The sequence below is a fragment of the Xiphophorus hellerii genome, chromosome 6 (assembly GCF_003331165.1).
Source record: "Xiphophorus hellerii strain 12219 chromosome 6, Xiphophorus_hellerii-4.1, whole genome shotgun sequence".
NCBI classification, from domain to species: domain Eukaryota; kingdom Metazoa; phylum Chordata; class Actinopteri; order Cyprinodontiformes; family Poeciliidae; genus Xiphophorus; species Xiphophorus hellerii.
The window spans coordinates 30,355,806-30,383,487 of record NC_045677.1 but is presented as its reverse complement, the minus strand read 5'-3'; the positions used below and the strand labels follow the sequence as shown (position 1 = coordinate 30,383,487).

General features: G+C 50.7%; 2 protein-coding genes across 5 annotated transcripts; one reads left to right on the top strand and one right to left on the bottom strand.

The window, feature by feature from the left end:
• The first annotated feature begins 78 nt into the window (after positions 1-78).
• On the top strand, positions 79-15,612 carry mfn1a (mitofusin 1a). Of its 4 annotated transcripts, none has more exons than XM_032566149.1 (18): positions 79-2,607; positions 2,790-2,909; positions 3,093-3,228; positions 4,182-4,344; positions 4,416-4,540; positions 5,310-5,418; positions 6,235-6,342; positions 6,425-6,578; positions 11,515-11,582; positions 11,735-11,856; positions 11,925-12,051; positions 12,156-12,260; positions 12,529-12,631; positions 12,705-12,913; positions 12,980-13,204; positions 13,345-13,541; positions 13,619-13,753; positions 14,755-15,612. In XM_032566149.1, exons 2-18 carry the CDS (start codon positions 2,795-2,797, stop codon positions 14,822-14,824), a joined length of 2,271 nt encoding a protein of 756 aa, XP_032422040.1. In that variant the 5' UTR covers positions 79-2,607; positions 2,790-2,794; the 3' UTR covers positions 14,825-15,612. The 4 variants fall into 4 exon arrangements, with proteins under 4 accessions (XP_032422040.1, XP_032422039.1, XP_032422041.1 ...); XM_032566148.1 differs by having other exon boundaries at positions 2,676-2,909; XM_032566150.1 differs by having other exon boundaries at positions 79-2,909; positions 12,980-13,081.
• On the bottom strand, positions 15,611-27,513 carry pex5lb (peroxisomal biogenesis factor 5-like b). The gene is made up of 13 exons (XM_032566152.1): positions 27,173-27,513; positions 22,217-22,313; positions 21,853-22,059; positions 21,353-21,473; positions 21,038-21,110; positions 20,611-20,709; positions 18,938-19,060; positions 18,383-18,526; positions 18,236-18,306; positions 17,955-18,164; positions 17,625-17,790; positions 17,376-17,533; positions 15,611-17,307 (listed from the first exon to the last, which is right to left on the bottom strand). Exons 1-13 carry the CDS (start codon positions 27,185-27,187, stop codon positions 17,109-17,111), a joined length of 1,683 nt encoding a protein of 560 aa, XP_032422043.1. The 5' UTR covers positions 27,188-27,513; the 3' UTR covers positions 15,611-17,108.
• Positions 27,514-27,682: the final 169 nt, after the last annotated feature.

Sequence of the window (27,682 nt, the reverse complement as noted above, 5' to 3'; positions counted from 1 at the left end):
TCTCCACTGAAGTTGTTTGGTAATGTTTCCTCCTGCTGACTGAGTGGATCCATGTTCCAGCCATAGTTCGTCCCCCACTGACTTTTCCAGAACTTGGTATCATTTGCAGTTGAATGAGTTTCTTGGATAAAACAGAAATCTGCTTTAAAATTTTTAAGATATAAAAACGTTGCCTTTCTTTTAATGTTGTTCCTTAACCCTCGAGCATTGAGTGAAATAACTTTAAAAAAAAGAAATGCTACTAAGAGTTGTAGCTTCTAACCCTGAAAACTGAGTTACAGAAAAATCTAACAAACTTTCCCAACAGAGAAATTATATAATAAACGGAGCTTTTTCAATATTTATGTCCCCTACTGTCTCCTTCTGTCTCCTAGTGTCCCCTACTGTCTCCTAGTGTCTCCTACTGTCTCCTAATGTCTCCTTCTGTCTCCTAGTGTCTCCTACTGTCTCCTAGTGTCTCCTTCTGTCCCCTACTGTCTCCTAATGTCTCCTTCTGTCTCCTAGTGTCTCCTACTGTCTCCTACTGTCTCCTTCTGTCCCCTACTGTCTCCTTCTGTCCCCTACTGTCTCCTAATGTCTCCTTCTGTCTCCTAGTGTCTCCTACTGTCTCCTAGTGTCTCCTTCTGTCCCCTACTGTCTCCTTCTGTCTCCTAGTGTCTCCTACTGTCTCCTAGTGTCTCCTTCTGTCTCCTAATGTCTCCTTCTGTCTCCTAGTGTCTCCTACTGTCTCCTTCTGTCCCCTACTGTCTCCTTCTGTCTCCTAGTGTCTCCTTCTGTCCCCTACTGTCTCCTTCTGTCTCCTACTGTCTCCTTCTGTCCCCTACTGTCTCCTTCTGTCTCCTAGTGTCTCCTACTGTCTCCTAGTGTCTCCTTCTGTCCCCTACTGTCTCCTAATGTCTCCTTCTGTCTCCTAGTGTCTCCTACTGTCTCCTAATGTCTCCTACTGTCTCCTAGTGTCTCCTTCTGTCTCCTACTGTCTCCTAATGTCTCCTTCTGTCTCCTAGTGTCTCCTACTGTCTCCTAGTGTCTCCTACTGTCTCCTAGTGTCTCCTAGTGTCTCCTTCTTTCCCCTACTGTCTCCTAATGTCTCCTTCTGTCTCTTAGTGTCTCCTAGTGTCTCCTTCTGTCTCCTAGTGTCTCCTTGTGTCTCCTTCTGTCCCCTACTGTCTCCTAATGTCTCCTTCTGTCTCCTAGTGTCTCCTAATGTCTCCTACTGTCTCCTATTGTCTCCTAGTGTCTCCTTCTGTCCCCTACTGTCTCCTAATGTCTCCTTCTGTCTCATAGTGTCTCCTTCTGTCCCCTACTGTCTCCTTCTGTCTCTTAGTGTCTCCTAGTGTCTCCTTGTGTCTCCTTCTGTCCCCTACTGTCTCCTAATGTCTCCTTCTGTCTCCTAGTGTCTCCTTCTGTCCCCTACTGTCTCCTAGTGTCTCCTTCTGTCCCCTACTGTCTCCTAATGTCTCCTAGTGTCTCCTAATGTCTCCTACTGTCTCCTAGTGTCTCCTTCTGTCTCCTAATGTCTCCTAGTGTCTCCTAGTGTCTCCTAATGTCTCCTACTGTCTCCTAGTGTCTCCTAATGTCTCCTAATGTCTCCTAGTGTCTCCTTCTGTCCCCTACTGTCTCCTAATGTCTCCTTCTGTCTCCTAGTGTCTCCTAGTGTCTCCTAATGTCTCCTACTGTCTCCTTCTTTCCCCTACTGTCTCCTAATGTCTCCTTCTGTCTCTTAGTGTCTCCTTCTGTCTCCTAGTGTCTCCTTGTGTCTCCTTCTGTCCCCTACTGTCTCCTAATGTCTCCTTCTGTCTCCTAGTGTCTCCTAATGTCTCCTACTGTCTCCTAGTGTCTCCTTCTGTCCCCTACTGTCTCCTAATGTCTCCTTCTGTCTCATAGTGTCTCCTTCTGTCCCCTACTGTCTCCTAATGTCTCCTAGTGTCTCCTAGTGTCTCCTAATGTCTCCTACTGTCTCCTAGTGTCTCCTTCTGTCTCCTAGTGTCTCCTAGTGTCTCCTACTGTCTCCTAGTGTCTCCTTCTGTCCCCTACTGTCTCCTAATGTCTCCTTCTGTCTCCTAGTGTCTCCTACTGTCTCCTAGTGTCTCCTAATGTCTCCTAGTGTCTCCTAATGTCTCCTACTGTCTCCTTCTGTCTCCTAGTGTCTCCTTCTGTCCCCTACTGTCTCCTAATGTCTCCTTCTGTCTCCTAGTGTCTCCTTCTGTCTCCTAGTGTCTCCTTCTGTCCCCTACTGTCTCCTAATGTCTCCTTCTGTCTCCTAGTGTCTCCTTCTGTCTCCTAGTGTCTCCTTCTGTCCCCTACTGTCTCCTAATGTCTCCTTCTGTCTCCTAGTGTCTCCTAGTGTCTCCTACTGTCTCCTAGTGTCTCCTTCTGTCTCCTACTGTCTCCTAATGTCTCCTACTGTCTCCTTCTGTCTCCAGGCGTCTGCGGCTCTAATCCTGCTAAGTGGATCAACGTTCCTCTGAGACTCTAAGCTCTTTAGACGCTGAAGCAGAGTTCTGTCCGCCAGTTGGACCGGGCCGTGATGGGAGCCGGCGCCGACCCGACTGGGACCAGACCCTGAAGCAGGACTGACCTTTGAACCTGGGAGAACCACAGATCACGGTAAGGATGTGGTTCTGGCATCTGTTGAAGGTCCGGTCGGTTCTGATGGGACCATTTACCTTCATCAGGGTCAGAACCATCTGGGCCCGGTTCTGGAGCTAAAGTCAGAAACCTGACCTCCATAGAGCTGGACCAGGACCTTTGGTTCTGGTTCTGGTTCTGTCAGTCCTCTGTGTGCGTAGGAGCCATGGACCCTGAGGACCCGTCTCCTCTGCATCGGTTCGTGGTTGCTAAGCGATCGATCGGGTCGATCTTCGACCAACTGCTGGAGTTTGTGAAGAGCGGTTCTGCCTTTGTGGACGGTCAGAAACACACACACACACACACACACACACACACACACACCTGGCATTTGCTGGACGTTCAGAGAATTCATCTCCAACCAGTCCAGAACCAGTGGAGGTTCTGACCACCTGGAACCATCCAGACCTCACCAGTTTGGACCTTCAGAACCGCTCATGTTGGTTTGTCTACTGTGATACCAGAAGCCGTTCAGAACCAGGACCTGGGTCCGGTTGCTGTGGAGGAGCAGAACCTGGAGATGCAGAGCTGCGCCACCAAGCTGGCCGCCATCAGGGAGGTTCTGCTGCGGAGAACCATGAAGGTGGCCTTCTTCGGCAGGTCAGAACCGGGTCAGAACTACCTCCCACCAGCAGGGGCGGTGTGCTGCCAGTATGTGGGTTTCTATTGGGTTCCTGTTTCAGGGTTTCCCCAGTAAACCTGATCAGCCCGGTGGTCAGGGCGTCGAGGCGATCCACTGGAGATCTACTGGTGGTCCACTGGTGGTCCACTGGTGGTCCACTGCTGGTCCACTGCTGGTCCACTGGTGGTCCACTGGTGGTCCACTGCTGGTCCACTGGTGGTCCACTGCTGGTCCACTGCTGGTCCACTGGTGGTCCACTGGAGATCTACTGCTGGTCCACTGGTGGTCCACTGCTGGTCCACTGGTGGTCCACTGGAGATCTACTGCTGGTCCACTGGTGGTCCACTGGAGATCTACTGGTGGTCCACTGGTGGTCCACTGGAGAGAACTGAAGCTAAACTATGATGCTGCTTATGTTCCACTATTTCAATATAGCAACACCACAACATTTATAATACAAGCTGTTGGGTTAATTTTAGGTTCTTTTGGGTTCCTGTTGGGTTCTTGTTGGGTTCTTGCTGAGTACCTATTTTGTTCTTGTTGGGTTCCTATTGGGTTTTTGTTGGGTTTCTGTTGGTTCTTGTTGGGTTCTTGTTGGGTTCCTGTTGGTTCTTGTTGGGTTCCTGTTGGGTTCTTGTTTTGTTTCAGGTACGGTTTTTCTGTTGGTTCTTGTTCCTCTGAAGCATTGAGGTCATGATCTGTTTAAGGACATGAACATATTCTAGCAGATGTCCAGCCGGAGCAGAACCTGGTTCTGAAGCCTCCAGCTGATGCCTTGCAGCCGATGTTCGTGTTCAATTGAGACCCAGTTAGTTCTGATCCGGCTGCTGCAGACCAACCAGACCAGAAGTAGATGGCACGTTTCTCTTGAACCATGATGCAACTGGGGACCTGGTTCCGGCCCGGTTCCCCTTGTGTTGTCCTTCTTCAGAACCAGCAACGGGAAGAGCACGGTGATCAACGCCATGCTGAGGGAGCGGGTGCTGCCCAGCGGCATCGGCCACACCACCAACTGCTTCCTGAGCGTGGAGGGGACGGATGCCGCCGAGCCCTACCTCACCACCGAGGCGTCTGCCGAGCGCCGCGCCGTCTCTGTGGGTGAACAGAACCACCGGGGGGCCCGTTTCTGACCCGGTTCTGACTGCTCTCCCTCTGTGTCCTGCAGACAGTAAACCAGCTAGCCCACGCGCTGCACATGGACCCGGCGCTAGACTCGGGCAGCCTGGTCCGAGTGTTCTGGCCCAAGAACCGCTGCGCCCTGCTGAGGGACGACCTGGTTCTGATGGACAGGTGAGGCCATTAGGTTCTGATCTGTCTGAGTTCAGAACCATCAGAACAGGTTCTGGTTCTGTCATTTCTAAATGATTCAGGAGAACCTCAGTGTTCCAACTCAACCCCTGAGGGGCAGAACTACGGGGAAATTTTCCTGCCATAATCCAAGAGCGAGCATTTTCAGTCTGAAAGCAGGACTTCATGTCTGTCTTCCCCAAAGTTGTAACATTTAGACTCAAAGCTTTTCCTCTTGCTCACATTTAGTCTCGCTTTTGAAAATGACATTTGGCACAGTAGTACACTAAACATCCGGATAGATAGATTCTAGAGGTAGATAGATAATCCATCCATCCATCCATCCATCCATCCATCCATCCAGATGTTTAGTGTACTATGGAGCAGAAAACCTTCGTTGTTTCTCCCTACATCCAGCAGGTGGCGCTGGTTGCTATAATCGACAATAGCCACACAGGCTCACCCACTAGAAGGAAACAAACGCACCCAGTACAACACTTTCATTCTATTGGCTGAGAGGTTGCCAGGCGACTGTGCCAAGTGGTGTTTCCAAAAGCGAGCAGAGACTAAGTGTGGGTGTGAGGAGAAGTTTGGAGAAGACAAACATGAATGAAGTCCTGCTTTCAAAATGAAAATGTGCGCTCATGGATTATGGCAGGAAAATTCTTCCACACAGAACCACTGGGCCCGTCTGGGTTCTGAGGGAGTCCTTCTGAAGTCTTTGTCAGAACCAGAGAGATTCAGATTAACTCTGACCTCTGACCCCTGGCAGCCCAGGGACGGACGTCACCCTGGAGTTGGACAGCTGGATCGATAAGTTCTGTTTGGACGCCGATGTCTTTGTTCTGGTGGGGAACGCCGAGTCGACGCTGATGAACACGGTGAGGAAGACCACTACATCATCATCATCATCATCATCATCATCATGTGTCTTAAAGGGCCGGTACCTGCAGGTGGACCGGATGTTCTGGTTCTGGCAGGTCCCGTTCAGGAAGCTGAGCTCAGACCCAGTCCAAGGTCTAGACCAGGGTGTCCAAACTTTTTCTCTCATCAGAAGTATCCACAAAAAATAGTCAATAATAAAAAGAACCGGAACCAGAACCGTTTTCATGAAACAGTCAGCATTCGGACTGCAGGTCCAGATCTGCAGGCGGTTCTTCCTCAGGAAGTGGTTTTGACATCTAAGCAAGTTCTGATCCAGTCCCAACCGGACCCAATATTTCTGAGCCCAGGTCTGGTCTTGCTCAGCCAGACCCAGTTCAGGCAAGAACCCAACCGGATCAGAACCAGACGGAGGCAGAGCTTCACCTGGAAGAAGATCCCTCAGACAGAGTCAGACGGGTTCTGGTTCTGGTCCAGGATAACATCATCAGAACCGCGACCAATCCTCTCCATCTGGGTCCAGAGGAACCAGAACCAGTTCTACTGACAGTGGAGGAGGTCCGGTTCTGGTCGAGTTGGACCATCGGCGTTCTCGGCCTGTCCAGCTTCTGCATCAACAGAACCTGGTGAAGACCTCTGATTGGACCTCTGGCCCGGTTCTGTTCTGATCTGGTTCTGGTCGCTTACTTGATTCTGACCCTGTTCTGCCTTGACCCAGTTTTGTTCTGACCCGGGATCCAGTAGCTGACCCAGCTCTGGTCCGAGCTCTGGCCCGGTTCTGGTAATTGTACCAGTTCTGGTCTGGTTCTGTCCAGGAGAAGCTGTTCTTCCATAAGGTCAGTGAGCGGATCTCCAAGCCGAACGTCTTCATCCTCCATAACCGCTGGGACGCCTCGGTGACGGAGCCCGAGCTCATCGACCAGGTGAGGAGCCGTTACCATGGCAACGCCCCTGCTCACGTTTCCCTAACCCCCCCCTTCTGTCCCCCGGGCCCTCGCTGCCCAGGTGAGGAAGCAGCACCTGGACCGCTGCATCAGCTTCCTGTCGGAGGAGCTGCGGGTCGTTGAACCGGACCGGGCCGCTGACAGAATCTTCTTCATCTCTGCCAAGGAGGTTCTGATCTGCAGGACGCAGCGGAACCAGGGCATGCCGGAGACAGGTGAGACAGAGGGACAGAGGGGAACCGGGTCGGTTGAACCGGGTTCTGGTTCCTGATGAGGACCAGAACCTGTGAATTTGCAGGGTTTCCCCAGAAGGTTGTGAAGGACGAAAGTCTAAAATTCTTACTAAGTGAATTTATGAAGAATAAGTAACACAGAACTAACTGACTGACTCCAGGCGCGAGTAGGAGACGAATGCAACATCCACAGGCTAACCCGCTAACTCGCTAAATTGCTAACCCGCTAACCCATTAACCGCTAACTCGCTAAACTGCTAACCCGCTACACTGCTAACTAACCACCAACTTCATGCAGACAGAAACCTGAGTGAGATGTAAACACATCCAGGCAGGCACGTGCAGGGGGGGTGAAGGGGGCTTGAGCCCCTGCCCCTTTTATCCTTGATGCCCCTGGTTCCCTTTTGGAGGTTGCTTTGTTTTTTTTTCAATTTTTAATTTTTTTAATCTGTCTGTCAGGAGGCCTGTTTGTGCCCCTCAGGAATCATATTTAGCTAAATATAAGTTAGACGAAGCGGGTCACCAGGGCGGTCCAGTTATGAGAAATTTCTGTTAAAATCATTTGAAGGCTCAGAATCAGTCTGGTACCGGTACCGGTCCACATTCTCAGGGGAGAAAGACTCACCTGGTGTAAATAACATTTTAGCTACTGGAGTAACGCTTAAGAGAAATGAATTTAATCAAAGAACGTCATGAATGTGTGTAGAGCTGCACCGATTGCAGTTTTCTGGCCGATCCCTGGTTACCGATCTTTAAAAAGCCTGACCTGCTGATTTAGATTTTGGTTTAAATGATTATAAAACTAATTTTTTGTCTGAAATGTTGCTAAATGTAGCAAGAAAGTCACTGAGTTGGTGTCAAGTTATTTTCTACTTTATGCAGCTTCCCCACTTGAGAAGGGATGGACAAACGATGTAAACTCTTATTAACAGGGATTTTACTCAAAGGACCAAGCAGTTTTCTTCATTTTTCATCCTCCATTTATTAAATGTGTGCCATGATATTTCATGAATGGTCCAAAGCAGGTAAAAACCTTTAAACAAACCCAAAGAAGAAAAATAATTACTAATCTGCATGTAATTCTACATAAATCAATTCCACTCAAACTACAAAGCAAATGATTACAAACTATATAAACAATACTAAGCAAACCACTGTGAATCAAACCCACAAAGTAATTAAAGTTAAATGAACAAGTAACTAAACTTAAGTTCTCTAACTTTAAAATACATTTCACATTAATATTTACAATTCCATAATATTTTAATTTATTTAAATATACAAATATTCACCTTTTAATATTAATCATAAATAATTATTTTATAAATATAAATAGCTAATGCTAAATTGATTAATAATTAACATTAATACCCAATGACAACAACAATCAGTTCAATCATTAAAATCAGTCAATCAGTTCCAGACTTTGCCACTACAATCCACCGCTTCAGTTCAGACGCTGCGGTTATAGGCGTTAATTTGCTGGCGGCCCGCTGTCGGGATGTCAGTACTTTTGCAGTCCGATCTGTCTTACCGGCTGCCTCTCCGCTCGTTTACAGATTTGTCCAGATCTGCATAGATTCCAGGATTTCTGATGAAGCGTCCCCGAACACCAGTCCTCTCTGTTTGGCTTTCTTTTCCGCCTTTTTTTCTTTCATTGTCCGTCCCTCTTTTAGGTCCGTGTGGAACATAGTGCGCATGTCTTTTTTTTTTTTTTTTTTTTTTTCCTTTTTCTGATTTGACTTCACAGTTGGTAACAATGGGGTGAATATTGTTAGCTGTAAACGTTCAGACCTGGTGGGTCGGTCAGTCAAACGTCTCCCTGCAGAGCAGAAGAGGACAGAGATGATTTAGAAACCTTTGCTGATGAAGATCAGATCAGGGATTAGGATGGGCTTCACATGTAAGAATCAGCAGATCACGATCCCCCAAAATTAATTAAATCAGCTCCCAGAAATCAACTGGTCAATAAATGAATCTTATTAAACATGTATATAATGTAAACAGCACAGCTAGAGATGCAATAAGTTTATAGCAGGTGTGTGAATGACCTAATGATCCGACTGCTGATTGCAGCCGGTCCACATTGTTAGCAGAACTAGAGGGACCCAAAACCGCATTTCCCTTAGGGCCCCATAGAGGCTAGGGCCGGCCCTGGTATCAGACATCCTGATATAAGACACGGTACCGACTGTTACCGCGAGTCGTGACGCACCTCAAAGCCCCGGTACCACCTGGTACCACCCGGTACCACCCGGTACCACCTGGTACCACCTGCTGACTGTTCGCTCTGCTTCTCCTTAACGTTTCTACCAGGCAGGTTAAAGCCGCTGGAGGCTCTGGGCTGTAAACAGAAGTTACTGCAGAACCTCAAGTGTTAAAGGAAGATTCGGCCCAATTAGAGTTCATGAAATAAACATCAGAGAAAATATTGTAGCAATAATCAGAACCGCAGCAAAAAGCCAAACATGCCACAATGAAATGAACCAAAATGTCTCCAAAGCATCGGGGGGCTGACAGGGGCCACCGGGGGATTCCAGGTAGATTCCAGGTGGATTCCAGGTAGATTCCAGGTAGATTCCAGGTGGATTCCAGGTAGATTCCAGGTGGGTTCCAGAGATGCGCATCATAGCAGCTGTTCCTCCAGGGCCGGCCCAAGGTAATATGGGGCCTTAGCCAGAACCCCCCGTCCTACTAAGAACCTCAGCATCACTAACATGTTTAAATGTCGATCAGGTGAATCTGTGAGAGGGAGACCAGGTTTAAAATCAATCACTGATTATTGGTTATTGGCTGTGACATATTTGTGAACAAACCCAATTCAAACACAAAGATTACACCATATTGTAGCCATGGTAACACAACAATCAAACTATCAAGATGATTCTTTAAACTTTTACAAAGTAAACGTCCTAGTTAAATCCTAAATGTACTATTTATTTTTCTCAGCTGATGCATTAAATAAAATGTAATAACATTGTTATTCTCTATAAATGATGCTACAGGTTTAGATCTATGGTCTGTTACAATTAGACCATTTCTAGGGGCCCCTGAGTGTCTGGAGGCCCCTGAGTGTCTGGAGGCCCCTGAATGGCCCCTACCTGCAGCTACTGAGTTTTCTTTGCCTTGATATCCCAGTCTTATAATTCTAGATCTAGAGGTTTAACATCAAACTATTATATAGAGTTAACCCCTTTGAGCTTTTGGATCTATAACTCAGTCTGCAGCCAGGTTGATCTAGACCAGGGGTCTCAAACTCCAGTCCTGGAGGGCCGCAGTCCTGCAACTTTTAGATGAGCCTCTGCTGCACCACAGCTGAACAGAATAATTAGGTCATTAGCGAGGCTGGGAGAACTGGTCTACACAAGCAGGAGGTAATGAAGCCATTTCATTCCAGCGTTTTGTACCTGTGGCGCATCTAAAAACTGTAGGTCTGCGGCCCTCCAGGCCTGGAGTTTGAGACCCCTGCTCTAGAGGTTAAATAGATATTATTAGGGCTTCATTAGTAAAATGGCAGCAAATTTGCTTATTTCATAACTTCATGACCTTTGACCTTCTCTCCTCCGGTCTGTATAACAGCTTCAGTCTCAGATCCGCTCAGCAGCAGAAACAGAAAGTTTATCCCTATCAAGGAAAATATAGACTAGATTTGCTTTGCATTGTCCCCACATGATGGCAATGATTTAGTAGGATCCAATTAGATTCTTGATCAATATGGGTTGTTGCTATGCTGTTGTACGGAGTTTTAAGATCTTGGTCAATGTGCCCTTTTTAAACTTTGAGCCCCGGCCCCTCCAAAGGTCTTGGCACGGCCCTGCATCCAGGCCTTTGGTTCTGGCTAGTTGCTCAGTTCTTTCCTCTGTTTGCAGGTAGAGCTGAGCAGTTCAGACACCTGCAGATACAGGTGAAGCTGTTTCAAATCATCGCTAGCAGCGCTAGGCAGCCTTAGCGGTGTGACTGGTTAATACCCGCCTGCGGCCGCAGCCTGTTAGGGATCATTTAAACTATTTCTCTCTGGCTCTCGGTGAAGGCAGAAGCTTTTTCCTCTGCTCCCTCCTGCCCGCCTTCGCTTGCTCTGTTTTTGTGCTGCTTGTTTGGAGCCCCTCTTTGCACATCCTCTGACGCTACAAACTATGGATCTGGTTAACCGGTCTCTCAGTGCAATTAATCAAAGTTTCTCAACGAGACGACTGGGCACAGGAAAGCCCAGCGGGGACACACAAAGGGACACATCCTGGATTTATTTGGATTCATGACAACAGGATTTCTGCTGCTAGGAGTTGGTGGATCCCTGGAATATCGACAGATTAGTGACGGATTGGGCCGACTGGCGAACACTCAGACTGATGCTGTGGGACAGAGACGCCAGTTGGATGAGATTCTTTCCACGCTAAATCTGGATGATTGGAATTAACAGAGACGAACCAGTTGAGACTCTAGGGCAGATGGAAATGTGAAGTCTGCCTGATCTAAAGACAATTTCTTTATTCTGAGTCAAATATGATATTGGTCTATTACCATAATTATCATATTTTTAAAATGATTTTCCATAGAAACTCCTTCTATCTTATAAATGATAACGTACTTATAATTATCTTGCAACCCAGAGGAGGAATTAGGACAAACTTAGAATCCAGAGAAACGACTAGTTTATTAACGACTAGTTTATTAATGACTAGTTTATTAATGACTAGTTTATTAACGACTAGTTTATTAACGACTAGTTTATTAAATACTGTTTTATCTTTTTTCTTCTTTTGTTCTTTGCTGTTTTGTTGTATTTCCTTCTAATTCCTGTTTTCACTTTGAATTGCCTCGTTGCTGAAAATGTACTATAAAAATAAAATTACTTTACCTTAAAATAAAAGCTAACAACACTTAGCGTTAGCCTGGCTGACCGTCACTGATCGTCCTGCAGGGGGCGCTCTGGCTGAAGGCTTCCAGGACCGGCTGACAGAGTTCCAGCAGTTCGAGAGAACCTTCGAGGTACAGAACCACAGAACCACAGAACCCAGAACCACAGAACCACAAAACCACAGAACCCAGAACCACAGAACCACAGAACCCAGAACCCAGAACCACAAAACCACATAACCCAGAACCACAGTTCCGGTTCTGACCCAGTTCTCTGTGTACAGGAGTTCATCTCTCAGTCGGCGGTCCGGACCAAGTTCGAGCAGCACACGGTGCGGGCGTGGCAGATCACCGAGGCCATCAAGACCGTCATGGACGCCATCAACATTGCGTCGGCAGACAGGAAGTGAGATCAGTCAGATGATCCGCTGAGCGTGCTCAGTGGGAACCCCTCTGACCTCTGACCTCTGACAGGATCTGTTGCCTGGAGGAGCGGGAGGAGCAGCGGGACCGGCTGGACTTCGTCCGGGGTCAGATGAGCCGTCTGAGCGACAGCGTGAAGAACCGGATCAGAACCCTGACGGACGACGTCACCGCCAAGGTTCCCCTGACCCGGCAGAACCTGGGTTCTGGTTCCGGTTCCTGCCGCCATTGGACCTGTGTCTGTGTGGTTTCCATGGTAACCAGTGCCTGTTTGTGCCCCAGGTGGCCTCTGCGCTGCTGGACCAGATCCATTCCTTGCCGGTTCTGGTGGAGGAGTTCCGGGCCGACTTCAGCCCGTCCCTGGAGAACCTGGAGCTCTACAAAGCTGTGAGTTCTGGAGCCCACAGGTTCTGATGAGGTTCTGGGTTCCTGGGCCGAGCCGGACTGGGTCCAGGCGGTTTAAAGGGGAGCCACCCTTCAGAACCAATCGGACCTTGGCGGTTCTGCTGGTGAGAAAAGCCCACCAGGCCCACTGGGCCAGCAGGGCGCGCCCTGGTGCTCACTGACCTGCTGCAGACCCAGAACCCATTGAAACCCGTCTGGACCCAGAACCTCCATGACCCGGTACTGACCCGGTTCTGTCCCGGTTCTGCAGAAACTGGTGCAGCACCTGGAGCAGCGTCTCTCTGGGGGTCTGGCCCATCGTTGCCATGGCGACGTTCTCAGGGAGATCCGGGACGCGCAGAGACTCATGACCGGTACCGACCCGTCCTGGTTCTGGTTCTGACTCAGGAGTGGCCGACCGTCTGACCGTGTCCTGTCCGTCCCCAGACAGCGTGCGTCCCCTGGTGTCGCCGTCCGTCCAGCAGCAGCTCTGCGCTCCGTCCTCGTCCTTCGAGATGACCTTTGACCTCAGCCTGGCCGCCCTCTGCGCCGACTTTAGGGAGGACATCGACTTCCGGTTCTCCCTGGGCTGGACCGCCCTGGTGACCCGCTTCATCTGCGCCGCCGGCGCCCACCGGGCGCTGGCCGTCCCCGAGGTGAGCGCCGCCCGGCGGACGGGACGTCCTGCGGGACGGGCCGCTGAGACGCTGCTCTGTCTGCAGGACGGACCGTCCCTCAAGGACCGGCTGGTGGTTTCCATGGCAACGAGCCTGGTGTCGGTGTCCTCCAGGGCGTCCATGGCGGTGCTGCTGATTGGGGGCGTGGTGAGTCCAAACCGGGCAGGTCCAGAACCGTCCACTTCGTCTCCTGGTTCTGCTGGTGAGACAGAGAGACAATGCAGCTCTGGACACATCTGGACATGTCCTGCAGCTGCGGTGTGTGTCCAGGTGTGTGTGTGTCCTAGCTGCGGTGTGTGTCCAGGTGTGTGTGTGTGTCCTAGCTGTGGTGTGTGTCCAGGTGTGTGTGTGTGTCCTAGCTGTGGTGTGTGTCCAGGTGTGTGTGTGTCCTAGCTGCGGTGTGTGTCCAGGTGTGGCGCTCGGTGGGCTGGCGGGTTGTGGCCCTGTCCGTCTCCCTCTACGGTTTGCTCTACCTGTATGAGAGACTCACCTGGACGGCCTCCAGCCAGGAGCGCGCTCTGAAGCAGCAGTTCACAGAGTTCGCCGCCTTCCGCCTCCGCGCCGTCGTTCCCGTCACCAGCTCTGCCTGCAGCCAGCAGGTGTTCAAGTAAGCCCCGCCCCTACAGAACCCGCCTGCGGGTTCTGCTGGCGGTTCTGACGGCGGCCATGTTTTCTCTCTGTGAGGGAGCTGACCTCCACCTTCGGCCGCCTGACCCAGAGAGTGGACCTGAGCGAGGCGGAGCTGGAGGGACGGATCCGGCAGCTCACCTGCAGGATCCAGAGGCTGGAGGCGACCCAGAGGAAGTCCAAGGCCTTCAGGTGAGGGGCGCTCGCTTTACCTGCCCTGGTGTCTGTCTTTCTTTTTAGAGAGAATAAATGACCCATAGATGCATTCAGACGATGCGTTACCCCTTTATGAGGAACAGTATTATTTACGTTGGAGTGAGGTTTTCACGTCTTTTTATTTTTATTTTCTTTATTTTGTGTTCGATTATTGTCTGAGGATAAATGTGGTTCAGTTTAATCATTTCAACAATAAAATATTAAAATCATAAAAATCATCAGGTTTGATTCTTCTTGGTCTAAATAACTGAATGTCGTCAGGTTTCAGTGGATTTATATGTTTTGTCACTTTGTTGTTTGATAATGTTTACAGATAAAGTTTCCGTTTCTGACTCATTTTCACAGCAGGTCAAAAGTTTGTGTATATTTTTATACATGACTTGTGCACGCCGCTTTACACATGAGGCCCCTGATCCATGATTTACAGTTCAGGATGAGAGAGAATCCAGAAAAGACAGCGGAGGTCAGAGGTCAGGAGCAGGGCAGACGGCGGAGGGCAGGAAGTGAAAACCAGCTGTTGTTGTTGCCATTGTTGGGCACAGCTAACCGACACGTTAACGTCACTAACCGCTAACTCACTAAACAAGAATCTTAGCTCTGCTAACGCTGATCTGCTAAACACATGAAAAGGGATATCAAGCTAGCGCTAACCATTAGCTCGCTAACTGCAACGTTCTGTTTCTGATTCTCAAATCATAACTTAACTTCACAAGAACAGGAAGTGGAAAACAAGATGTGACATAAAGTTCATTAAGTCATGAAAATGTCAAACGTTTTACAGTAATAACTGGCTTGAAAGGCTCAAAAACGACGGCCATCTTGAAAAATGGCCGTCATCCTGAAACTCCAGTGGCTGAATTGGCATTGCAACAAATGATTCTGATACGATCATAGACCAACTGCCAGAACTGGACTTGGATCTAAAAGGTTCTGGTCAGACCAAACCTGATTAGAACCTGCTCTGGTTCTGCTTCCAGGAACCGGGCCACGGAGCTGGAGACCCAGCTGGAGGCCTTCTCTGCTCGCTACCTGCAGGCTGCGGACTGAAGCAGCAGCGGTTTGGATCCACCTGCTCCGACCAGAACCAGGACCGGACCGGAGGAGGGTGGTTCTGCCTGTGCTGGTGTGGGCCAGCAGCGGTATCAGGGTTTGGTTCTGGTCTCGATCGGGTTCATCTGGTTCTGGTCCGTGCCCTTCCAGCTGCTTGAGGTGAAGCTCTGCCTCCACCAGATGTTGCTGTGACCTCTGACCTCTGCAGCTTGCGGTCAGGTTCATCAGAGACCTGATGCCTCGCTGCAATGATGAGGTTCTGGGTTTGAATCCGGTGGTCTGCATGTTTTCCCTGAGCCGGTCCAGAACCAAGCTGCGTTAGCCGGAACTGACTGAAATGTTTAAAGCCTTTATCCTGTGAATGAAAATGATTTTCTGCTTCAGCCAATAAAAACATTTAATACAGAAATCTGGATTCATGGAAACCATGAATATTACCGGCTGAGAGACGTTCTAACAGAACCTGACAGAACCTCCATGGACGGATGGACGGACGGATGGATGAGTTGGTTGGTTGATATAGAAGACCAGGTCCCTCTGCTGAGAGCCAATCAGAGGCTGGAGGAGTGGTGACCCTGTTGCTATGTGTCGTGACCCCGTTGCTATGGGTAATGCTGTCGTGTAGAGTGATGGGGGTCTGGTAATGTTAGCGCCCCCTGCTGGCGTGTCCATGGCGACTGCATGCAGCTGGTCTCATCTCGGCTCTGATTGGTTGGTGGAAATAAACGGATCTTTGAGACCGGATGATGATGGAAGTAAAATGAATGGGAATAATAAACACTGAACTGATTATTGTCTTTAATATCGATTAATAGGATTTATGTGTGAAGTGACAAACACAATAAAAATGAATAAAACAGGATTAAAAGTGCAACAGTGCTCAACACTAACTTATTAAAAACCATAAAAACAATCAAATAAGGGCACAGGCTGGAATACAGCGCCCTCATTAGGACAAAATGGAAATTACATTTAAAGGAATAAGAAATGATAAAACTTTGCTAAATTAAATTTCGGAAACTTGGCAACAGGAACCAAACTGGTTTCCTAGTTTAGTTTTGGGTGCCAAATATCTGTGTCTGTATGGAGAGATGGTTGACCTCTGACCTCCGGGTTCAGCTATGAGTTTATTAAAAAGCCTCGTTATCACTGATTAAAACGACTCCATTGATATGAATATGTATGAATATGATGAGTCAGAACGTAAAACACAGAGCAGCTCAGATCAGACCCTCCGACTCCCTGAGGAGAAATACTGATGGATCATATTTATTCACAAATAACTTAAATAGTTTCACTGAGTATTATTTATGTGTTTGACCTGCAGTTTAGGCCCCGCCCCCTTTGTTCTCACCTGAGCTTTTATTTTGGTGACTCAGTAAAACCTACTGACTCGGCTCTGCAGCTCATACGGACATTAATATTCAAGCATTAATAAATATTGATTAAACTACGGAGGCCTCTGGGGGTCATGGGGAAAGGTTTCCCTCACAGAAAGCTTCCTGCAACATTTGCTGGTCTATTTTATTTTCAGCCACAAATGTCAATTTAAAATTTAAAGTTTCAAATAAAGAGCCTCGCTGAAAAGGTGTGTATCCTTAACTCTGACTGGAAATGGTTCAGTCCATGTTTATGTCTGTTAGTGTCGGCTGGGATGGAAACGTTGACCGTTCAGAGCAACAAGACACTGAACTCTATAATAATAATAACTCAGAAATAGTCCAAATAGTTTTTATGTATTTTTTATTTCTTTCCTTCTTATGGAAAGTTTCTGTTTATATCAGAGGTTTGTGGTTAATTTCTATCTTAAAGAAAAAGATATAAAACTTCAGATATTTCCCATTGAGATTTTAACATCTATGGAAAAACCTCATGAAAGCCTCAGATTATAGCAGAAAGTAAGATGGCCGTGAGAAAGTGTTCAGTCATAACACATGAACTGATCAGGACGTCACTGCCAGGGAACGCAAAAGAAAAAATCCCCATGTCCCCTACAGGCCTCCGTACTGAACACCGCTGCTATTAATACAAACTCTTCTTTGTTCTGATCCTGCGTCTGCGCTACAATCCGTTCAGCTAGGAGCTGCAGCTGCTGACGGGTCAGAGGTCAGGCCAGAGGCGCAGAACTTCCTCTGACATTTAGATACAGAAGGAGAGAAAATTGCTCTGCTGACAGGTCAGAGGTCAAGGGGCGGAGCTCCAGCAGAAGGTTCTCCAGGTTAAAGGGTTGTGCTTCAGGTGCAGCAGCATTCTCCACCTCCTCCTGTGACCTCTGACCCGATCACAGGTCTCTGCCCTCCAGGGTTCTGGTCAGCAGGTCCAGGTCCCCCAGGCTGGCGGCCCGGTCCAGCCCGGGGTCGTCCATCATGGAGACGGCGATCCGCAGGGCGGCCCAGATGTTGGTGGACATCTGCAGCTGGCTGCAGCGCTGGCTGCACCTCTGCTGGTTCAGAGCCGTGACGAAGTTACTGACAGCCTCCCTGTAGAACCAGAACCGGGTCATAAACAAGCCTTCGTCCCAGTAAGCGGGCTGCAGGGGCGGCGGTACCTGAGCGAGCCCAGGTTGATGCAGCTGATGCCCAGGTTGTATCGGGAGCGGATGAAGCCGGGCCGCAGCTGCAGCGCGCGGCCGTACGCCTCCACTGCCTCGGCGCTGCGGCTGCCGTTAGCCAGCGTCGCTCCCAGCCGGTTCCACAGCAGGTAGTCCTGGAGACGGACACAGGAAGTGAGGTCATCATGACATCATCAGCCTGCAGCGGACCCACCAGAACCAGAACCAGCAGCGGTCCGGTGCTACCTGCGGTCTGACGGACAGCGCAGCGCTGAACGCCTCCACCGCCCGATCAAACTCTGAGCTCAGGTTGTACAGAACTCCGAGTCCGGTCTGCAGGTCCGGATCCACGTTATCCACGTTCAGCTGCGCCGCTTCCTGGAAGAGCAGCAGAACTTCCTGCAGCGCCGAGCTGGAAGAGAAACATTGGCTTTATCTACGCGGCGCCACCTGCTGCCTGCATCTTGGCCTCCAGATTCCTCCTTGGACATTCGGAGTCGTTTTGGTACCGATGACCCCGGCCAACCGGACTCCTCCGGGCCGCCACGCTGACGTCCTGCTCAGGTGTTTCGTTACCTTGCAGGTGTGGAGCAGCCGGGGCCCCTGCGTGGTGTGGCTGGGGAACCCTGTAGCGGACTCCTGCTCTGGACCAGGTGTCGGTATCTGTGGTTGTGGCCGATCCAGCGGCGCAGAGCGTCGCAGGCCTCCGGCAGCTGGCTGCTGTTGGTGAGGCTGGCGGCGAGCGCCATGAGGGCCGGCAGGTTGTTGGGGCGGAGCTCCAGACACCTGCAGCAGGTGAGCAGTTAGCGACCTCCGTCAGAGCTGAACAGATCAGGTAGACGGGAAGCTGGTCTGACCTCTGCAGCGAGGCGATGGCGGCCTGTTCGTTCTCGTTCTCGGCCTGAGTCGTCCCCAGCGTCTGCCACGCCTGCAACAGGAAACGGTCACAGGTGAGCGTCGACGGTCAGAGACTGGACCACGACAGAACCCAACCAACGGGTCACCTCGGCGTCACTGGGGTCCTGTAAGATGGCGGCCTCCAGCAGCAGGACGGCAGCGTTCAGGTCTCCCTCTCTAGCTTTATCCTGACCCTCAGCGAAGGCGTTGGGCCAGTCAAGGTACGGGTTGGTGGCGCTGAAGTAGTAACCCTGCAGAACCACAGAGGTCAACAGGAAGTACCGCCCTGCAGAACCACAGAGGTCAACAGGAAGTACCCCCCTGCAGAACCACAGAGGTCAACAGGAAGTACCGCCCTGTGATGGTACTTCCTGTGTGACCCCATCAAAATCAGCCTCCATCCTCCTGATGTTGCAAAATGAAAGCCTTTCAGCAGGTGAGCTTTTATTGTGAAACATCTGCAGGATGTTGGTGGAGGTCTGATCTGACCGCGTCGCCTCGGTTGCCATGGTGACTTAACCCTGACAGGATTAGAGGATTAGGGCCGCTGGCCGTCTGGACGGAAGCTGCTGGATTAAAGCTGCAGATTAACTCCAGATCACGGCAGTGATGCATGCTGGGAAGCTGCAGGAGAAAACGAGGCGACATCATCAGGGCGTTACCTTCTCCACAGGTGAGCCGGGGGGCGGGGCCGGCTTCTGCTGGCTCTCCGTCTCCTCCAACCAGTTCCTGCGAGCAAGCTCCTCCCACTCCGCCTGCATCTTGTCCCAGAACTCTGTGTCCGACTGCAACAGAACCAGACCAGAACCGATTAGAATACTGACCAGAACCAGACCGGAACCCAATCAGAGCCAGACCAGAACCCGATCAGAACCAGACCGGAACCCAATCAGAACTAGACCGGAACCCAATCAGAACTAGACCGGAACCCAATCAGAACCAGACCAGAGCCCAATCAGAACCAGACCAGAACCCAAAAGGAACCAGATCGGAACCCGATCAGAACTAGACCGGAACCCAATCAGAACCAGACCAGAACCCAAAAGGAACCAGATCGGAACCCGATCAGAACCAGACCAGAACCCAAAAAGAACCAGAGCAGACCCCGATCAGAACCAGACCGGAACCCGATCAGAACCAGACCAGAACCCAAAAAGAACCAGAGCAGACCCCGATCAGAACCAGACCGGAACCCGACCAGAACCAGACCGGAACCCGATCAGAACCAGACCAGAACCCGATCAGAACATCGGAACCAGTCCAGAACCCGATTGGAACCCCATAACCAGACCGGAACACTGACTGGAACCCGATCGGAACCATATCAGAACCAGATCGGAACCAGTCCAGAACTAGACAAGAATCCGATCAGGACCCTGCCGGTCGTCTCCTCATGCAGAACATTGCAGTGAGCTGGTTCCACCAAGCGGCTGAACTACGCCACCCTGTGGTCACACTGGTCCCTGCAGCAGCTTGGTTCTATATCAGGGGTCTCCCACCCCGGTCCCCAGGGCACGTTTCCCTGCAGCACCTGGAGGCTGAGGAAATTATGTCATCGCTGGAAGAGCGGGCCCTGAGGACCGGGGTGGGAGACCCCTCAGATCTGAGCTCAGACCTCTGACCGACCTTCTTGGATCAGAACCAACAGAACTGCCGACTCAGCAGAAGGAGATCTGATCTTCTAGAATTTCAGTCAGCAGGAATCTGAGAACAGGAAGGTACTGGTCAATCCGGTCAGAACCCGATCCGGTCAGAACCCAACACCTCCCTCTTTAAGGCTTCATCGATCTGTTTCGCTGGGTTCAAGGTCTGCTGATGCCTCACTGGGAACACTGGGAACACTGGGACAGTCAGGACCTAGTCAGGTCCAGATCTGGTTCTGTTCCACCAGGAAATCCTTCTGCATCAGCAGGAAGTTCTGGTTCCAGCAAAGCTTCAGCTGACCAATCAGGAGCTTCCAGCCAGAGCAGCGCTGTGATTGGTCCACTGAGGCGAGCCGGTGGGAGCGCCAGGAAATCTGACATTACTACCTCTCCTCCTCACCAGAACCGCAACAGAACCAGAACCGGGCAGAGGTCTCAGAACCTCATCAGAATAATGGACTCTCCCGGACCAGAACCTGGAGATCAGGTCCAGATATCGGCCTCTAGGTGGCGCTGTAGTTCTGGTCTGGTTCTAGAACGATTACCAACAGGTTCTGGCTCTGGTTCTGATCTGAGCTCAGCTCTGTCCATCTGCTGACAGGAAGTGGCTGGAGGGACACTTCCTGTCACGGGTCAGGGACAGACGGGTCGTTTGGGGACAGACGAGTCGGCTGACAGCAGGTGAGTCTTACCTCTACAGCCGCCTTCGCGCGGACGAACTCGTCCTCCAGGGACTCGTTCCTGCCCAGCAGAGAGCGGGTCCGTCTGCGGAGTCTGGACACGCTGTTGTCCTGCAGAGACGAAGACAGAGGTCGTCCAGCAGCGGTCCAGTCAAAGTAAACAGAAGCCAGCTTTATCCCCCGCTCCCTGAACTACACACAGTCTGCTGGTCTCAGGTCTCTGAGGAGAGTAGCTGGGACACCCACTGGGTTACCATGGCAACAGGACGAGCCCACAATGATGGGGTGATGTCACTGGATGGATCTGGACAGACTGATGGTTGGATAACGGCATCCTACCGTGGAACCCACAACTGCTCACCTGGTACCGGCTTGGGGCCAAGCTAGAACCCGGTACCGAGTCAGGCCCGGTTCCTCAGCAGAATCTAGTGGCACTGACCTGGTTCAGAGATATGAAGTCCAGATCGTCCAAGCTGCTCTTCATCAGAGGATCTGTCCTAAACTCTGCAGACCTGGAGACACACAGACAACCTCCAATCAACTTTCAGTTTGAGTGTTTAAAATCAAATTCTTATTTCCAACATGGCTGCTGCTGGAATTAACCAGCTTCCTGTAAATAAATCTGAGGGTCATCAGCAGAGCGGAAGATCTGAGTCTGAGCTGCAAGAGAACCGGGCCGAACCAGAAGCCAGAGAAGAACCAGCAGACCGGTCTGCTGCCGCTTCACGGCTCTGGCTTGAGGCGGGTCGGTTACCATAGCAACTCGCTGGAGGAGTGGTGGGAGGTGCATCTGGCCTGGCGGCGTCTGCGTCGTCCCCCGTCCTCCAGGTCCAGGTCCAACTCGTCCCACTTGTCCAGAGGAGAGGACAGGCTGACTGGAAACACAAGCAGAGAGAGCAGTTCCTGACCTCTGACCTCAGCGTGATCCGTGAGCTAAAACAGGAAGTTCTCATCAAAGTAAAAGCTCAGATTAAGGCGTCGTCATGACGACTGGCTGACTTCAAAGCTTTTAACTAAATGAAGCTGCTGAGCCTCAGGATGAACCAGAACCTCCAGCTGAATCTGATCAGGTCCAGTTCCAGAACCAGAACCTCTGACATTTTAACGATTCCAGAACCTCCATGATGTTCTCTGTAGAACCTTTGAGGTCCATTCGATCCAGAACTCCTGGGTTCTGATGGACCTCAGAGGGAACCCGTCTTCTCCTGGCAGCTGAACCAGAACCGGTTTGGACCCGGTACCGGCCCGTCTTACCCGAGTCCAGGGATGTCCTGTCGGGGGTTCCGGGTCCGGCAGGCCGGCGCTCCAGCTGGACCGGGACCAGCTCCGTCTCTTCGGTTCTGGTTCTGTGCCGGGGGCTCCTGGACCCGGTCGTCCTCCTCACTGGACTCTTGGTGACCCGGTGGTGCCGGGTCTCTGCCGGGTCGCTCAGGTCCACCAGGTCCAGAGCCGTGGACAGAACTGCGGCAAGACATACAGGGCACCGGGTCAGAACCGGGTCAGAATAGAACCAGGTCAGAGCTGCTCTGGTTCAGTTCTGGTCCCACATGAAAACATGATCCGGCCTGACCCGCAGCAGGTCAGAGGTCATTAGCAAAGCGGTTCCTGCTGAGTGTACCTGCGGGGTTGGAGGTCGGGGGTCGTCCGGAGGCGGCTTCGCTGCGGCTCTCTGCCAGGAAGTCATCGATGGAGGGGCTCAGCAGGGGGCGGCTCTCCTGCAGCAGGCAAGCAGACAGCAGCCAATCAGAGCGCTCAGCTCGACCTCTGACCTTCAGAGCAGCTCCAGGACTCACTGCAGCCTGAATCTGATTAGATTAGACACAGGCCTCCTGAATCCATGTGACCCGAATCTGAGCCACCAGGTGGCGCTCGTTGCCAAGGTAACCTGAGTCTGAGCCACCAGGTGGCGTTCGTTGCCAAGGCAACCCGAGTCTGAGCCACCAGGTGGCGCTCTGACTCTCAGTGAAGTCCAGACGTCTCTGCTCTGCACTGTGATTCGCCCAAGAAGAAAAGTGCTGCCATGGCGACCATAAGGAGTCCTGGCTCCACAGTTAGCATCCATGTTTACTCCCACTGAGCATGCTCAGTAGTCACAGCGCCCTCTACAGCGCAGCAGGGACAGCAGATCACAACCATTATGAAATAAACAAACAAACAAAAAAAAGAAATCAGAATTGAGCATTAAAGCCTGCAGAGGGAACGCAGTCTTGGTCCTGGTTCTGGTCCTGGTTCTGGTTGGACCGGACTTTAACAGGAAGTCATGACATCATCCTTCCGCTGATAAACATTTTTGGGAACGACAGAAGGAACCTTCAGGAAGAGGAGGAGGAGGAAGAGCTTCTCAGACAGAGCAGCTGATGAAGAGGAGCAGCTGATGAAGAGTGTTTAATGTTTCATCACTCTGTGTTTCAGGGTCGGCCGACCGCCTGTGAAGTCGGTGTGTGTGTGTGTGTGTGTGTGTGTGTGTGTGTCTGTGTGTGTGTGTGTGTGTGTGGGGGTGTGTGTGTGTGTGTGTGTGTCTGCTGCGGCAGCATATTAACTTTGGGTCCTCTGGGGATCAGATGCTCCTCTGTTGCTTCAGACCCGGTTCTGCTGATCAGACCTCTGACTCCCTCTGGTTCTGGACTCAGGTCCAGGTCTGAGACTTCTGATCATCTGGATCCATTGATCGGTTATGGATACGATCAGCTGATGAGCAGATCTGATCGGTTCTTTGGGTTCTGCTGCAGATTCTGTTTGGTGAAGAATTGTTTGTTCAGCAGAACGGCCGTTTATTTTTAGACCAACACACACACACACACACACACACACACACACACACACACACACACACACACACACACACACACACTGCCCCGGTCACCCTGACTGTAACTACAGGAGCCTGCAGAGGACACACCATCTGCTGCAGAAGAACCAGAACCTCAGGGTTCCTCCCTCTGTTGCAGGGTCAGAGGTCATCACATCCAGCTCACTCAGGAGGTCAGAGGTCATCATTAAAACCTGCAGGATACTGGGAGGGACATCACCTTTAGCTCCGCCCACATTCAGTGGAAGGACACTCTTCATGTCGGGCTGTTGACTGCTGCCCCGAGTTCTGACTGACAGGCTCAACTTCCTGATCTCCAGGTACATTCACACCTGATCATGAGCCAGATCTATGGTAGAATTTTCCTGCCATAATTCGAGAGCACACATGTTCATTTGGAAAGCAGGACTTCATGTCTTTCTTCTCCAAACTTCTAATGCTTGTAAACTTCTCCTCACACTCATACTTAGTCTCTGCTCAGACTCTGCTCGCTTACGAAACATGGAACTGCCTTTTGGCACAGTCACCTGGCAACCTCTCAAGTGTTGTACTGGGTGCGTTTGTTTCCTTCTAGCATGTGTGCCTGTGTGGCTACTATTGATTGTAGCAACCTAAGATAAGATAAGATAAGATAAGATTTATTTGTCATTGTCATCAACAGATTACAGATTGAGATTTGCTCGACTCGAGTTAAGATGCAGGTTATGTGTATATACATAATAAACAAAGATAAAGAAATAAATAGTACAAAATGAGAAATAAATAGACATCAGAAGATGGTTGCAGCGCCTGGAGGTGTCGCAACAGAATTTACATTTTTAACAAAGTGGTGTCAAGAGCAGAAGTTCTTATGCCTTTGAATTTAGTGCCATGATTGCCATCGGGTAAAAACTGTTTTTTGTCCTGGTTTTTATTGCTCTGTATCTCTTGCCTGATGGCAGCAGCTGGAAGAGACCATGGCCAGGGGAGTCCAACCTGCGCCACCCGCTGGCGCCCGATGTAGGGAGTTGGTTGGGTGAACAAAATCCTGCCTAAGATCAGTAGCTGTTAGCAATCAGTAGCTGTTAGCGATCAGTATCACACTGCTGGCGGATGTTTAGTGTAACATGGAGCTGACATCATTGTTTCTCCCTACATCCAGCAGGTGGCGCTAGTTGCTATAATCGACAATAGCCACACAGGCTCACCCACTAGAAGGAAACAAACGCACCCAGTACAACACTTTCATTCTATTGGCTGAGAGGTTGCCAGGCGACTGTGCCAAGTCGTGTTTACAAAGGCGAGCAGAGACTAAGTGTGGGCGCGAGGAGAAGTTTGGAGAAGACAAACATGAATGAAGTCCTGCTTTCAAAATAAAAATGTGCGCTCATGGATTATGGCAGGAAAATTCCATACTGATCCAGATCCTGTGTCTGCCAGGCTGCAGTCGGGCTGGAAAGCTCTTCCTTTTCCTGTTTGGTCGTCCTCAGCGGAAAGACTCAAACTCCTGATCAGTCAATCAGAACCGGACTGGTCAGACAGAAATGGATCTGACAGGATCTGATGGAGTTCTTGAATCATTCCTTGAGGGAACCAGAACCAGAACAAAGACCAGGGCCCGAAGAGATGGTAGACTGCAGGAGGAAACCAGAAATCAGCAGGAAGTTGGACTGGAACATTCAGGGAACAGAAGCAGCGTCACAAAGCAGCTGGTGAAACATTTCGGAGTGCTGCAGTGACGTTCCCGCAGCGATCCTGAACGTTCCCGCAGCGTTCCTGAACATTCCCGCAGCGACCCTGAGCGTTCCCGCAGCGTTCCTGAGCGTTCCCGCAGCGATCCTGAGCGTTCCCGCAGCGTTCCTGAGCGTTCCCGCAGCGATCCTGAACGTTCCCGCAGCGTTCCTGAACGTTCCCGCAGCGATCCTGAGCGTTCCCGCAGCGATCCTGAACGTTCCCGCAGCGATCCTGAACGTTCCCGCAGCGATCCTGAGCGTTCCCGCAGCGATCCTGAACGTTCCCGCAGCGATCCTGAACGTTCCCGCAGCGATCCTGAGCGTTCCCGCAGCGTTCCTGAACGTTCCCGCAGCGATCCTGAACGTTCCCGCAGCGATCCTGAGCGTTCCCGCAGCGATCCTGAACGTTCCCGCAGCGTTCCTGAACGTTCCCGCAGCGATCCTGAACGTTCCCGCAGCGATCCTGAACGTTCCCGCAGCGATCCTGAGCGTTCCCGCAGCGTTCCTGAACGTTCCCGCAGCGATCCTGAACGTTCCCGCAGCGATCCTGAGCGTTCCCGCAGCGATCCTGAACGTTCCCGCAGCGATCCTGAATGTTCCCGCAGCGTTCCTGAACGTTCCCGCAGCGATCCTGAGCGTTCCCGCAGCGATCCGGGAAGTTCCAATTGTGCTGCGGTACAAGTCCTGCAGTGTGTTAGTGGTGGTGTGTTGAATATGGCCGATCTAAAATCGATCGTATTCAACATTGTCTCGGCCCGATTTTCGCAGCCTGTTGAATGTGACAGGTAGCCAATCAGAAAGCGGTGACGTCAGAACGGAGCGAATCCCAGACAGTTGTCATGGCAACTGAGACATCAGATGATATGTGGAAATGTTTATTACTATATGTAAAGGTCATTTTTATATATATTTATTATATGTGGTTATGTTTATTCAGTTAAAATGTTAACTATGAAAAAAACACAACTCACCTCCAAATCATAGAGCAGCAAATAGAGCAGCTGATCCGCCATCTTTTATCAAACATCTTTTCTTTTTTATCGCTTAAAATGAGCCACAAACTATCACTGCTTGATTATTCTAAATTCATATTTGGTCTGTTGGGGTTTTACTGGATTTTCTTCTGGAATCGGTTCTGTGGTGTGTTGCTGCTGGACTCACGAACCGACCGAACCTGTTGGACTTTTATCGGCTCTGTGGTCACAGAGGTTTGGAAAATCGGCCCACAATCCTTAAATGGTGTGAACCAGACCTAAAACTCACAAACTCCTCTCCTCTCGTCTCTCCACTGCCCTAACGCTCTCTGACTCTGGTCGCTATGGTAACGTTTACATATCCCTTCAAAATAAAATACAGATGCGCCACAAAAACGAATATTTTACTTTGGTGAAAACTTGAACTCAGGATAACGACTAATGGAGCCCTGAGCTTGTTTCTCTGCAACCAGACGGTCCATCTGGGAGAGACGAGAGACAATGAGACCGGAAGTGTTGCTGATGCTCAGGGTTCTTGGTCTCTAGTGGAGAAGCAGCTTGAAGCTTCATTGCCTCATTAACATCCGGTCACCATATCATGCAGAGCTTGGACTGTGGGAATCACCTGCCGGGATAAATCCATCCTCCTGTTTCTTCTCTGGGCCTTTTCCCTTCACAAAGAAACTTTACAAACAATCTGATCCGTTTCTGACTCATTTTGCTGCTTGTGGCTCCATGTTGGCGGCAAGACGGAACCGAGAGAATCCGGTTAAAGGACTTTCAAAATAAAAGATCCTCCAGACTCAAATAATACATAAAATGGAAAATTTAATTATTTCTTGTGCGGCCCGGTACCAATTGGTCCACGGACCGGTACCAGCCCGCGGCCCGGGGGTTGGGGACCACTGGTTTAAGGAACCAAGAAGCAAATAAATTCGGGTTCTTCTCCCTGATCCGGTTCTCTAGAACCCAGTAGAAACCTTGAGTATCTGAACCGGAGGAACTTTCCTGGCCGGGTTCCGAACAGAACCATCCCTAAGCTCTCTGGGTTCTGCTAGATTTCTGTTGGGCTCACTCACCTGGACTTGGTACATGGTGCTGCCTGCAGCCGCCGGCGGTCCACTTTGACACGGTTCTGCTGCCCCGAACCGCCGCCTGTCCGACCCGAACCTCCCTGACTTCTGGAAAGGAATGATGCCGTCTTCGATTCCGTTCCGGTCCCGGTCCCGGTCCGCTCACCGCGCTGGTCCCGGTTGCGCCGTGGTGTCGCTGTGGTCCAGGTCCAGTTCCTGGTTCGGTTCGGCTCCGCGGCAGCTCTGGGCTCCTCGGTGTCCGAACTTCTTGTCGCTCCGCTCAGCTGGAGGCGGAGATGAAAATAAACCGAACGGAGCCGAACTTGGCCGAACAGCTCCGAGGGCTGCCGACCCAACTTCCTGGGAGGTTTTCATAATAAAAGCCTCTCGAGGAGCAACTGTCGGTGATCCAGGTTCTGGTCGGAACCAGGTCCAGAGTAGAGATAGACTCTCCGGATTTGGGTCACTGGTTCTGGTGACACGTTCTGGTCCAAATGAGGCGAAACACAGTGGGTT